Genomic DNA, 12,941 nt, shown 5'->3' with positions numbered 1-12,941 from the left:
TTGCAACATCGCACGTGCGATGTCGGTGGGGTCAAATCGAAAGTGACGCACATCCGGCGTCACTTTCGACATCGTTGTGTGTAAATTCTAGATGATACGATTAACGAGCGCAAAAGCGTCGTTATCGTATCATCGGTGCAGGCTCCGACTTTTCCATAATTATGCTGCCGCGACAGGTACGATGCTGTTCCTCGTTCCTGTGGCAGCACACATCGCTGTGTGTTACGCCGCAGGAGCGAGGAACATCACCTTACCTGCCGCCGGCGGCTCTACGGAAGGAAGGAGGTGGGCGGGATGTTTACATCCTGCTCATCTCCGCCCCTCCGCCGCTATTGGCCGCCTGCCGTGTGACGTCGCTATGACACCGCACGACCCGCCCCCTTAGGAAAGAGGCGGGTCGCCGGCCAGAACGACGGGCGCAGGGCAGGTGAGTGCATGTGAAGCTGGCATAGCGATAATTTTCGCTACGCCAGCTAACACAAGATATCGTACCTGCGACAGGGGCGGGGACTATCGCGTGCGACATCGCAGCATCGGCTTGCGCTTTCGCAACATGCAAAGCCCACCTTAGAGTGGTATGTTATTGTTGAGTAAAAATTAATCAGTACAAAACTTTTATAAAAGGGAACCTGCCCAAGCCACCGACAGCATGAATCGAAACCTAGCTGCGTTATTGAAGTCAAATATGTTTTACTCTGATGTGCTCCGGCATTTCAGAGAAAACATAGTTTAAATAGATGGCCATGGACTAAAGGAAGAGATCTGACTTAGTCTGGTGCAGCCCCTGGCCTCTTCTCTCCACCACGCTCCAGTTGATTGACAGGTCTCTCCCAGATGTGTACATCAGCATTGACTAAAGGAAGAGATTTGACTAAAGCGGGCTTTACACGCTACGACATCGTTAGCAATTGCTAGCGATATCGAGCGTGTAAGCACCCGCCCCCATCGTGGATGCGATATCGTGTGATCGCTGCCGCAGTGAACATTATCGCTACGGCAGTGTCACACGACTTACCTGGTCAGCGGTGTCGCTGTGACTGCCGAACAATTCATTCCCTCAAGGGGAGAGACTTTCGGCATCACAGCGGCGTCACCGCGACATCACTAAGCGGCCGGCCAATCAAAGCGGAGGGGCGGAGATGAGCGGGACGTAACATCCCGCCCACCTCCTTCCTTCCGCATTGCGGCCGGCGGCAGGTATGGAGACGTTCCTCGCTCCTGTGGTGTCACACACAGCGATGTGTGCTGCCGCAGGAGCGACGAACCACATCTATAATCAACCATTACCGATTTTTGGTTTTGGGACGACCTCTCCATGGTGAACGATTTTCACCATTTTTGAGGTCGCTTAAGGTCGCTGGTCAGTGTTACACGCTGTGATATCGTTAATGACGCCGGATGTGCGTCACTAACAACGTGACCCCGACGATAAAACATTAACGATATTGTAGCGTGTAAAGCCCCCTTTAGTCTGGTGCAGCCCCTGGCCTCTTCTCTCCACCACGCTCCAGTTGATTGACAGGTCTCTCCCAGGTGTGTATATCAGCAGTGACTAAAAAAAGATATCTAACTTTGTCCGGTGCAACCCCTGGCCTCTTCTCCCCACCCTGCTCCAGTTGATTGTCAGGTCTCTCCCAAGTTTGTACATCAGAAGTGACTAAAGGAAGTGATCTGACTTAGTCTGGTGCAACCCCCTACTACTTCTCCCCACCCCTCTCCAGTTGATTGACAGGTCTCTTTCAAGTGTGTACAACAGCAGTGACTTATCAGTCAACTGTGACGGCGCTGGGAGTAACCGGCTGGGGGCTGGACCGTACTAGTCACGTCTCTGCTTATATTCCCTTTCAAATTATGTTTTTTCTGAATCACTACGGCTTTTCCGAGAAACACCTAGCTCCAATCACACAGCCAAGCTCTGATTTAGGCTACTTAAATTTCATTTTAAAGGTATTTCACATATAGTGAAGCAATGGCTGGTCCTGTGCAGTACCGTCTGATATGGTGGACTCTACACCACATACACTGAGCAAATTACCATACAATACGTAATTTTCAGTGCCATAAAATTCTACATCATTAATATTAGCATTTTTGGTGGATACAAGATTTGTGTGCCAGGTAGTCGGTGGTGCCCCTTTAACAGGTACCCTAAAGTCACCCGATGTGACAGCTGTCCCTCTATAAAACGCTATCGGTATCAAACAGGTAGTACAAACATTTCAAAGGATTTTCACATGTAATTCATTTAGTAAATATTGAGGGAAAGTTTCACTTAGTTTAAACTGTTTGCTTTAAGCATTGCTCAATATTGAAAAAATATTTGCAAAGTGCCAACGAAGTAAAATAGGCTGCATTGTTTCCTGGTATAAAGAGACTGATTATATTTTGCTGAGGCTCACAGACAGCTTGGAGGCATACCTTCCATCAGATTACAAATCACGGGCCCTCACGTGTGGTATGCACAAACTCCCGTGTAACAGCAGCCCTGATTTGTCAATACTTCAGTGCAGAAAAGCGAGGACAGCAGCGTATGTTTTATTGCAGTTTAGGATTGTGCCAGAGGAGACATGTGCACCTGTCCTGAGGCCTCTGATGGCACGCGGCAGTGCAGCATTTCTGAAAGGGGTTCCCTAGTTATAATATCACTGGGTGGAGGTTTCAGAGTCTCACACGGAAATTTTTACAAACTTTGTCGACTGTCATGGTAGCGTCAGGTTCTGTTCGGTCTACAGATTCTGACACTCCGTTCGATAACTTCTGTGGTGTCTGTGGCCAAACACAGGCAGACTCGGGCATTGACCTGCAGAGTAGTAATTCATAGGCAGGTTAGCGAGAGTTAGGGGTACTTTGCACACTACAACATCGCAAGCCGATGGTAGCGATGCCGAGCGCGATAGTCCCCGCCCCCATCGCAGCTGCAATATCTTGTGATAGCTGCCGTAGCAAACATTATCGCTACGGCAGCTTCACATGCACTTACCTGCTCTGCGACGTCACTCTGGCCAGCGAACCGCCTCCTTCCTAAGGGGGCGGGTCGTGCGGCGTCACAGCGACGTCACACGGCAGGCGGCCAATAGAAGCAGAGGGGCGGAGATGAGCGGGACGTAAACATCCCACCCACCTCTGTCCTTCCGCATAGCCGGCGTAAGCCGCGGGATGCAGGTAGGAGATGTTCGTCGCTCCTGTGGCTTCTCACACAGCGATGTGTGCTGCCGCAGGAACGAGGAACAACATCGTACCTGTCGCTGCCGCGACATTATGGAAATGACTGACACTACACCGATGATACGATTTCAACACTTTTGCACTCGTTAATCGTATAAAAAACTATTTACACACTCCGATGTCGACAGCGACTCCGGATGTGCGTCACTTTCGATTTGACCCCACCGACATCGCAGCTGCGATGTTGTAGTGTGCAAAGTACTTCTTAATCTCTGCTAGTCTGCTTGTTAGTTTCCTTTGATTACATAAATAAGAAGAATGATAAAAATTCACTCACCAAGATGAAATACAAGGTCCTTTATTTCATAAAATCGAGAATAGGTAGGGAGAGGATGCGGAGGGCAAAGACGACGGCTGCTGTTTCGAGTTTAGAGTAGCTTTTCTATGGGTCCACATTGGCTACTTTAGGCGCGAAACGGCACTCGTCGTCCTTGCCCTCCGAATCCTCTACCTACCTATTCTCAATTTTATGAAATTAAAGACCTTGTATTTCATCTTGGTGAGTGCCTTTTTCTCATTCTTCTAGTTTTGTAATTTTGTCTTTATGGTTCCTATGATTGGCACCTCCTATTTTTGTGTCCTAGCTCTTCTCCTTGGTTGGTGATTTTTTTTTTGCTGCTAATTTTACTCTCATTAGAGTCAGTGGTGCTGGTATGTCTGCTCGCTGTGCTCTCCTTTGATTACATGTTGTGAGGAAGCCAATCACATCTGCTCCCCTCCCAAAAATATGCTAGCTAGATCCTTCCACCAATGCCAGCTATAGTTTATCTTAGCTGATCTGGTGAAGTGTTGTTATCCAAACTTATCTGGTGGTTGTTATACTTGTTGCTTAGTGCGGTTGTGGAGTTAACTCTTGTTGCCTTTTTGTTGTTACCTTCCTGCTCTTGCTTTACTCCTGAGTCTCTCATTGTCTATTCCTGTCTCTGTCTTTATCTGTTTTCCATCACACTCCTGCCCCTTACTTCCCTGGTGAGAGGGGGGTTTCAGAGTAGTACTGGTCAGGAGCATAGCCAGGAACAGGACTCAGACATCTCCACCATCAGGAGTAACCCTGAGGATAAGGATAGCCTGGTGTCCTCTGGCGTTAGGGTCAGCATAGGAGCCCCTAACATTTACCTTGCGACATAGATATGGGACTACAACAAACATCTGATCAATATTTCAAAGGAATAAGTCATTGAACATATATTTTCAAGGGTTTTTCCCAGCAACAAAATTAATTTTAAAGTTTATTTTAATCAATTGTGAGGTAAAGCATTTTCCTGCCTGTTTTTTTTTTAAAAAATGTTTTACCTCAAAGAAAGAATAATTTGCAGCACGAGGACCTGCAGTGTAAAGCATAGAAGACCTGCGATGGAACGCATAGAGGACCTGCGGTGAAAGCATAGAGGACCTGCGGTGGAACGCAGAGGACCTGCGGTGGAACGCATAGAGGACCTGCAGTGGAACGCATAGAGGACCTGCGGTGAACGCATAGAGGACCTGCGGTGGAACGCATAGAGGACCTGCGGTGGAACGCATAGAGGACCTGCGGTGGAACGCATAGATGACCTGCGGTGGAACACATAGAGGACCTGCAGTGGAACGCATAGAGGAGCTGCGGTGGAACGCATAGAGGAGCTGCGGTGGAACGCATAGAGGACCTGCAGTGGAAGGCATAGAGGACCTGCAGTGGAAGGCATATAGGACCTGCGGTGGAACGCATAGAGGACCTGCAGTGGAACGCATATGTTGCGGGCAGGGGACACTGCCGCTTCTCTCTCGGGGGGCCTGCTCGGATCCGGGTTCGCTGCTGCGGCTCGAGTGGTGACCGGACCCGGGCTCGCACGGCCGCCCATCCTCACAACCGTCGGAAAGGGGATATTTACAAGGGAGGTTGCCTGTGATGCCACCCGTGGGTTGCGGTGAGGGATGGTGACACCGCCGCTGCCTTGTGATGGGGCGCCCGGGGCTGATAGAGTGGGGCAGCAAGATGGGATCCCCTCCACGGATAGGGGAGGTGTAGTCCCGGAGCCCTGTGTCGGAACACGGGAGGAATGGCTGCTGGAGGTGGCACCGGGGGCGAGTGGTGTACTCACAGTACAATAATTTCACACAAGTCCAGTAGTAAACCAAGTTGCCAGTGGCCGGCTGCCTTTGGAGGGTGCACTCTGGTCCCGCACCCAGGTTGATGAGCAGATAACCCTTCCTCCTGCACTTTGTGTTTCCTTCTCTTTTGGACGACTTTGCATGGAACGGAGAAGTCCACTCCCAGTTCTATTTGTGTTGGGAGTTGTGACCCACGAAAGCTGACCCTTGGGATTTTAGTCGGTTCTTGGCGGACACCCTATCCCCCGCGTTGGGTTTCCGTTTCGCTCTATCTGGGCAGTAAATTGGGTCAATGTGTGGAACCTTGTCCCCGGCTGGTTAATTGGAGAGGGGCTTGCAACCTTCCTCACCCTAGGGTCCAGGCACCTTGACTGTACACAGCCTCCGGACCGAATTCCCACTGTCGGTACCGGCGGTCTACAACCCTGCCCCGGTCCACTTTAGGTCTCCACGACCGGATCTCCGTCGCCTGTGGCTCTGCTCACCGTCTGCCACCTAGCCAAGTAGTCCAGGGGCCACTACCCCTGACTACACTACAGTCGGCTCTCCACACTTCAACTGTCAAAGCTTGTCTCTCGAGTTCCCACCCCTGACTCCTCAGGACCCCTAGGTGGGCGTTCTCATCCGCCTGATCCCGCCCACTGGTGTGTCCCTATTATCATGCAGAGGTGACCAGGGTTTTATGGCTGAGTGTTATGCCTAGGTGTGGGTTGTGATGGTAACAAGGAGGATGTGAACTATTTGTGACTACCTGGTTTTGCCAGGGCGTCACACATAGAAGACCTGCAGTTGAACGCATAGAGGACCTGCGGTGGAACGCATTGATGTACTTATTTTTGAGGAAACACAGTAGATAGAGAGATATTTTACACTAAGTTAAAATAAACCACATGAACAAAAAGTGGAAAATGTAATATTTGTTACCTTTGTCTACTATAGTTGTGTAGGTCAGTGAATTTTTGTTCTGGATTTATGTCTATATGTTATGTTCTTTTTATTTAATGTCTCTACAGCTTCCAACTATTCTAGACAGTAGTTCCCGTGGGATCGATCTCAGATTCTGGGGAAAAGTGGTCTCTAATATGTCAGACGCACTGAGAGAGGTATGCAATCTAGCTATTCCTTGTCTATTTTATCACTATTTTATGGTTTTAATTTTTATTTAAGCCTAAAAATGCTTACACTTAGTAATATAATTCTGTACTTACACGTACATGTTGTGTGATTTATATGCTGCCACTTAGCTTCTAAATAGATTTTTAGCATATCCTCTAGCCAACCAGTACTCTACAAGGGAGCCTTTCCCAGAGGAGCGTTGGATGGCGTAAAAGCCTCCTTACACTGTCATGCCAGGAATGTCACTCTCCACAAGGAGAAATATATATTTTACTGACTTATATAGCGCTATTAATTCCATAGCACTTTACACGCATCACCATCACTGTCTCCATTGGGGCTCACAATCTATATTCCCTATCATTATGTCTTTGGAGTGTGAGAGGAAACTCCTTGCAGATGTTGTCCTTGGTGGGATTTAAACTCAGCACTCCAGTGCTGCAAAGCAACAGTGCTAACCACTGAGCCACTGTGTTGAGCCACCAGTTACCCCTTAGATCTTCAAGAGACTAGTACGCAAAAACAGATACTATATTTCTCATGTCAATCCTAAGCTTGTTAAAGGGTCAAACTATAATGCTGGGGCCACACAAGCATTACAACGAGTCTGCTGGGGTGTAAGCCAAGTGTCATGCCACTGTGATGTGATCCCCTGCAATCGGATCACAGCTGCAGAGGAGAGGGAGGGACTAATCTCCCTATCTCTTCCATTGTCAGCTGATGCGTATATCGCACTGCACTCCGGTGTCATCCGAGTGCAGTGCGATGTTTCTCTCGCACCCATAGACTTGTATAGGTGTGAGTGAAAACGGATCGGATTCCACCCGTAGCATGCTGCAATTGTTTTCTCGGTCTGATTAGGGCTGAGATAAAAATTGCTCATGGGAGCGCCATAGAGTTAAGGGGGCTTCACTCGCTACGATATCGTTAATGTTTTATCGTCGGGGTCACGTTGTTAGTGACGCACATCCGGCATCATTAACGATATCGCAGCGTGTGATACTTACCAGCGACCTTAAGCGACCTCAAAAATGGTGAAAATCGTTCACCATGGAGAGGTAATCCCAAAACCAAATATCGGTAATGGTTGATTATCGATGTGGTTCGTCGCTCCTGCGGTAGCACACATCACTGTGTGTGACACCGCAGGAGCGAGGAACGTCTCCTTACCTGCCACCGGCCGCAATGCGGAAGCAAGAAGGTGGGCGGGATGTTACGTCCCGCTCATCTCTGCCCCTCCGCTTTGATTGGCCGGCCGCTTAGTGACGTCGCGGTAACGTCGCTGTGATGCCGAACGTCCCTCCCCCTTGAGGGAGGGATTGTTCGGCAGTCACAGCGACGATGCCGACCAGGTAAGTGTGTGTGACGCTGCCGTAGCGATAATGTTCTCTGCGGCAGCGATCACACGATATCGCACACACGACGGGGGCAATTGCTAGCGATGTCGTAGCATGTAAAGCCCGCTTTACATTAGTCCAAGTTGAATGCAATTTTTTTGATCACATTCCACTCGCTCCGTGTGTCCTAAAGGCCGCTTTACACGCTGCAATATCATTACCGATATCGCTAGCGTGCGCACCCGCCCCCATTGGTTGTGCGACATGGGTAAATCGCTGCCCGTAGCACACAACATCACTCAGACCCGTCACACTACTTACCTGCCTAGCGATGTCGCTGTGACCGGCGAACTGCCTCCTTTCTAAGGGGGCGGTTCGTTCGGCGTCACAGCGACATCACTAAGCGGGTGCCCAGTAGAAGTGGAGGGGCGGAGATGAGCGGGACGTAACATCCCGCCCACCCTCTTCCTTCCTCATTGCCGGTGGATGCAGGTAAGGTAAGGTTCCTCGTTCCTGCGGTGTCACACATAGCGATGTGTGCTGCCGCAGAAATGACGAACTACATTGTACACGCAGCAGCAACGATAATTGGGAATGGGGGGCATGTCACAGATTAGCGATTTTGCACGTTTTTGCGACGATGCAAAATCACTCATAGGTGTCACACGCAACGAAATCGCTAAAGTGGCCGGATGTGCGTCACAAATTCCGTGACCCCAACGAGATCGCTCGAGCGATGTCGTAGCGTGTAAAGCCACCTTGAGCCTTACTTATGCAGTAGTTTCATCCAATATGTGGCTCTCCAGAGACCGTATTCTTCCTTCTGAGGGAGAGCTGATTTGTATGTCTATTATTTTGACACTAAAAAATGGGGAGTGTTTTATTTACCTAAGGACTATAAAGCTCTTTTATAACTTTTATTAAAACTTTCTTCATCTACTATTTTTATTGTTCTTCTCACTGTAGTTGTCACAGAAACAAAGTATCCAGGATCTTCTATGGGTTTTACAGCCTATTGTGCAAGAAGGAGGACCAGCGACCTTCACACAACTGATGAGTTCTCTTTCAGACATGTTTTGTGGTTATCCGGAGGGCGGTGGTTCCAGAGTGTTCTCCTTTAACTGGTATGAAGATAATAACTACAAGGTTTTCCTGGGAGTAAACTCATCCAAGAAAGAATCCAATTATTTATACGACAAGACAACCAGTAGGTGTTCACATTCTACTATAAAGTAACCAATATGGTTATAGTTTAACCCACTAATCTCCCCAGACTTGGATTCAAAATCCATTCTGATATAAAAAATAGCTTTATTAATTCATAAATATTTTTTCTACAAAGTGATATAACCAATTATATGGAGGTAGGTACAGGTGTGGTACACAGAAGATGAGTCACATGACATGGATAGAAATTATAAGGAAGCAGTTAGCAAAAAATAGACAATCATTACATTTTAAATATAATACCAATGCTGCTAACAGTTCAATTGATCCTAATATGGCCAAAAAAACCTCAAAAGGATCTCCTATATCTTAAGGATGAAGAAAAACAGCAAAGGTACGGTAATATAAAGTAGTTATAAAAAAAAGGGTTTTCCTGCTTACCCATAATGTTCCTTGTACCGGTCAGTGAGTCACCGACCCCTCAGCCCCCCGAGGAAGCCCTACGCGAAAAGCGCGTTGGGGTCCTTGACTCACTGACCGATACAGGGATCATTATGGGTAAGCAGGAAAAAACTTTTTGATGCTTTATATTACCGTATCCTTGCTCCTTGTTTTTCTTCATCCTTAAGATATAGGAGATCCTTTTGAGTTTTTTTGGCCATATTAGGATCAATTGAACTGTTAGCAGCATTGGTATTATATTTAATATGTAATGATTCTCTATTTTTTGCTACCAGCCTAATATTTCCTTATATTTTGTATCAGTGTCATGTGATTCATCTTTTGTGTACCACACTTGTACCTCCATATAATTGGTTATATCACTTTTTAGAAAAAATATTTATGAATTAATAAAGCTATTTTTATATCATAAAGGATTTTGAACTCGATTTTTCTATCAGATACATGATTGTTTGAGTTCCCATTGGCTTATTGCCTTTTTGACTTACATTATCTATGGAACGTATTTTGGAATTTTTTCAGTTGATACTGATCACCAAACTTGGATGTATAAATTCAATGCTGGAAAGAAAACGTAACGCAGACAGGGTCTTATCTTGGGATGATAAAAAATCCATGGAGGGACAATCAGGCTCACCTGGGATAGTTGTGAGAGGCCACAACGACTGAAAAAGCATAGATGGCTGTGCAGCATCCCTGGGGGTAGTAGTCGTCCTTCTAGAAGCAGAGACGGGACAACGCCACATGACCGTGGAAGATTCCAAACCCAATGGTTAATTTCAGTGATTTTTATTGTCTACGCATTTCTGACAGCAATTTCTCCTTTTTAAGGACAAGAGTGAGAAATCACCAAATATGTGATTTTTGTCCTGAAGAAGGAGAAATTGCTCTCAGAAACGCGTCGACAATAAAAATCACTGAAATTAACCTCTGAGTTTGGAATCTTCCATGGCTGCTTGGCGTTGTCCCATCTCTGCTTCTACAAGGACTAAACTTTGGATGTATAAAATATACAGTTGCGGTGGCTAAAAGGTTAGCGAAACTCCAAATTTGGTTACCCCACTGATGACAAGTTCTCTTTAAAGTGGTAGTGTACAGTATAGCACTAAATATTAATGTCTATCACGTTTAAATCAACAGCACCATTTTGTAATGCCCTGATGCAAAGCATGGAGTCCAACCCTGTAACCAAAATCGCCTGGAGTGCAATTAAACCTTTGCTCATGGGAAAAATTCTTTACACTCCTGATGCCCCGGCAGTTCGAGAAATTCTGAAGAAAGTAAGGCTTATTTTTTTCTGCTGTTATTCTAACACAGTTCAAATTATTGCCTTTATAAACTTTATAGTCCAATGTCGAAATGTCAAAAGTTAGTCATAGCTAGCTATGGATTTTGTTGCAGAGCCTAAAGGGGTATTCTCAAATTTGGAAGTTCTCACTTATCCATAACTTTGACCTCTGGGAATCAAAACGATTGCTGTGAAGGGTGGTAGATGATGTGCACTTATGCGCCATTATTATTGGGATTGCCAGAGATAGCTGAGCGCTGCGCTAGGCTGGACTTCGGCACTCCCATAAGAATGAATGGAGGGAGTGGCAGTGAAACTTTTGAACACCGTACCATTCACACGGCGCGGGGCGGAACAATTGCAGTCGCAAGGATCATGACCGCGTTCGGATCCTGGGGTGCAGGGTGCCCACCGGTCCCAGCTTCAGCTGGATGTATGTCTGAGGCCAAACATCAAGCGGAAATGCATTGCAGCGCAGAAACCCGTCAAGTACCTGTACTGTGATACATGTTGCCAGCCAAACAGAAGCCAGCAGCTTTCAGCGCTGTTCCCATGACTAAGGCAGCACATGGCAATGAAGTCATGCGTTGTCATCGCACGGACTCCAATAAAAGTTGCTGGCCACTGCAGTCTGCCTAGAGAAGAGGACGCCATGTGACGTGGGAGCCGAGGAAGGGGAGTACAGTATGTTTTAGGAGGGTGATAGTATATACCAGGAGGAGCCCAGGAGATGAACATATATACCAGGAGGTTGACAGTACATACCAGGAGGGGGCACTATATACTAGGAGGGGTCCAGAAGAAGAACATATATACATATATACCAGGAGGGGGACAGTATATACCAGGAGGGACCCAAGAGGGGGACAGTGTATACCAGGAGGGGCACAGTATATACCAGGATGGTGGGTACAGGATATACCAGAATGGTGGGACATATTTACTAGGATGGGGGCATATATACTAGGATGGGGAATATATATACCAGGAGGGGGGCATATATTGCAGGGTGGGGGACATATTTACCAGCAAGTAGCCCAGGCTGGGGGACATTTATCATGATGTGGGACATATTTCCCAGGAAAAAGACCAGTATGGGAGAACATTAGTACATAATGGGGGGAGGCAACTTGTATGTCTTTATACGATTTAGAACACTAAATGTATGCATACATCTGACCAATATGTGGGGATGGGAGGCCCGGGTCCAAATTTTGCACCAGGGCCTATCAAACTCTAGTTACACCACTGCACATGGGGCTTTTCCCATCCCTGGGTCTCTTGATCGGTGGAATTCCCAGGAGTCGGACCCCTGGCCCCATGGATAAATGATAACTTCCAAACTTGCGAATACCCTTTATGGTTTCCATTGAATTAACTTAAAAATTTTGAGGAACTGATACACAGTACTTCCAGTCAACCAGCTCTGTCCATCTACAGATCTTATAATGGGATGTGTTCTCACCAATATTGTAAAATAAAATAATACAGTGAATTATTCATCAGTATTAGAAGTCTATGTTCTGTGAATTTAATTAGAAATTCACAGTATATCATATGACTGTAAAACATACGCAGAGCTCGTTATCTTGTCTTTCAGGCTAATACTACCTTTGAGCAACTTGAACGCTTGAGGCAAATGGGCAAAGCCTGGGAAGAAGTTGGGCCTCAGGTGTGGCACTTCATGCAAAACAGTGTTCAGATGAATGTTATCCGGGTAGGTTCATTGCTGGCTTCACACATATTAATTATTGGTAGCTATAAAAGATAGAAAAAAAAAACTACAATCAAAATTTGTAAAAATGTTGAGAAAATATGAAATAGTATTTGATTTTGTCTATTAACAAAAAATTAAATGATACATTCCCTAAAGGCTGCATTCACACAAGGTGGTTATTTTTCTGTCAAAAAACTGCATAATTTTCTGCCATTTCCAAACAACACGGCAAAACAAGGCCCATCGAAATGTTTATATGTAGATTTTTTTAATGCATTTTTTTCTGTATGGACAACTCAACCTACCACCGTAAAAAAAATTACTCTTTTTTTTTTAAAATACTTTTTTATGCATTAAAAAAGCTGAAAACATTTACATTTTTGAGAAACACACCACAAGTCAAAAACACACAATGAAATAAAACATACCATGCTTAGAAATTTTGTAAATTTCAATCATCTTGTGGTTACTGTAAAGGTTTTTCCCGTTATAAAATATGCAAGAAATAAAACAAACTCCCCAAGTTCATGTTCGCATTATG

At 46.1% G+C, this 12,941-nt stretch overlaps 1 protein-coding gene across 1 annotated transcript in view; it reads left to right on the top strand.

Annotated features, from left to right (window-relative positions):
* The window catches only part of ABCA4 (ATP binding cassette subfamily A member 4), a 295,790-nt gene that overhangs the window by 60,521 nt on the left and 222,328 nt on the right, over window positions 1-12,941 (top strand). Inside the window, exons 7-10 of the mRNA XM_075322132.1 lie at window positions 6,327-6,416; window positions 8,733-8,973; window positions 10,536-10,675; window positions 12,284-12,400. Of these exons, the coding sequence (XP_075178247.1) occupies window positions 6,327-6,416; window positions 8,733-8,973; window positions 10,536-10,675; window positions 12,284-12,400 (588 nt within the window). The remainder of the gene's footprint in view (window positions 1-6,326; window positions 6,417-8,732; window positions 8,974-10,535; window positions 10,676-12,283; window positions 12,401-12,941) is intronic.

Source organism: Anomaloglossus baeobatrachus, chromosome 8, assembly GCF_048569485.1.
Source record: "Anomaloglossus baeobatrachus isolate aAnoBae1 chromosome 8, aAnoBae1.hap1, whole genome shotgun sequence".
NCBI classification, from domain to species: Eukaryota; Metazoa; Chordata; class Amphibia; order Anura; family Aromobatidae; genus Anomaloglossus; species Anomaloglossus baeobatrachus.
This window is presented reverse-complemented; position numbering and strand designations above follow the sequence as displayed.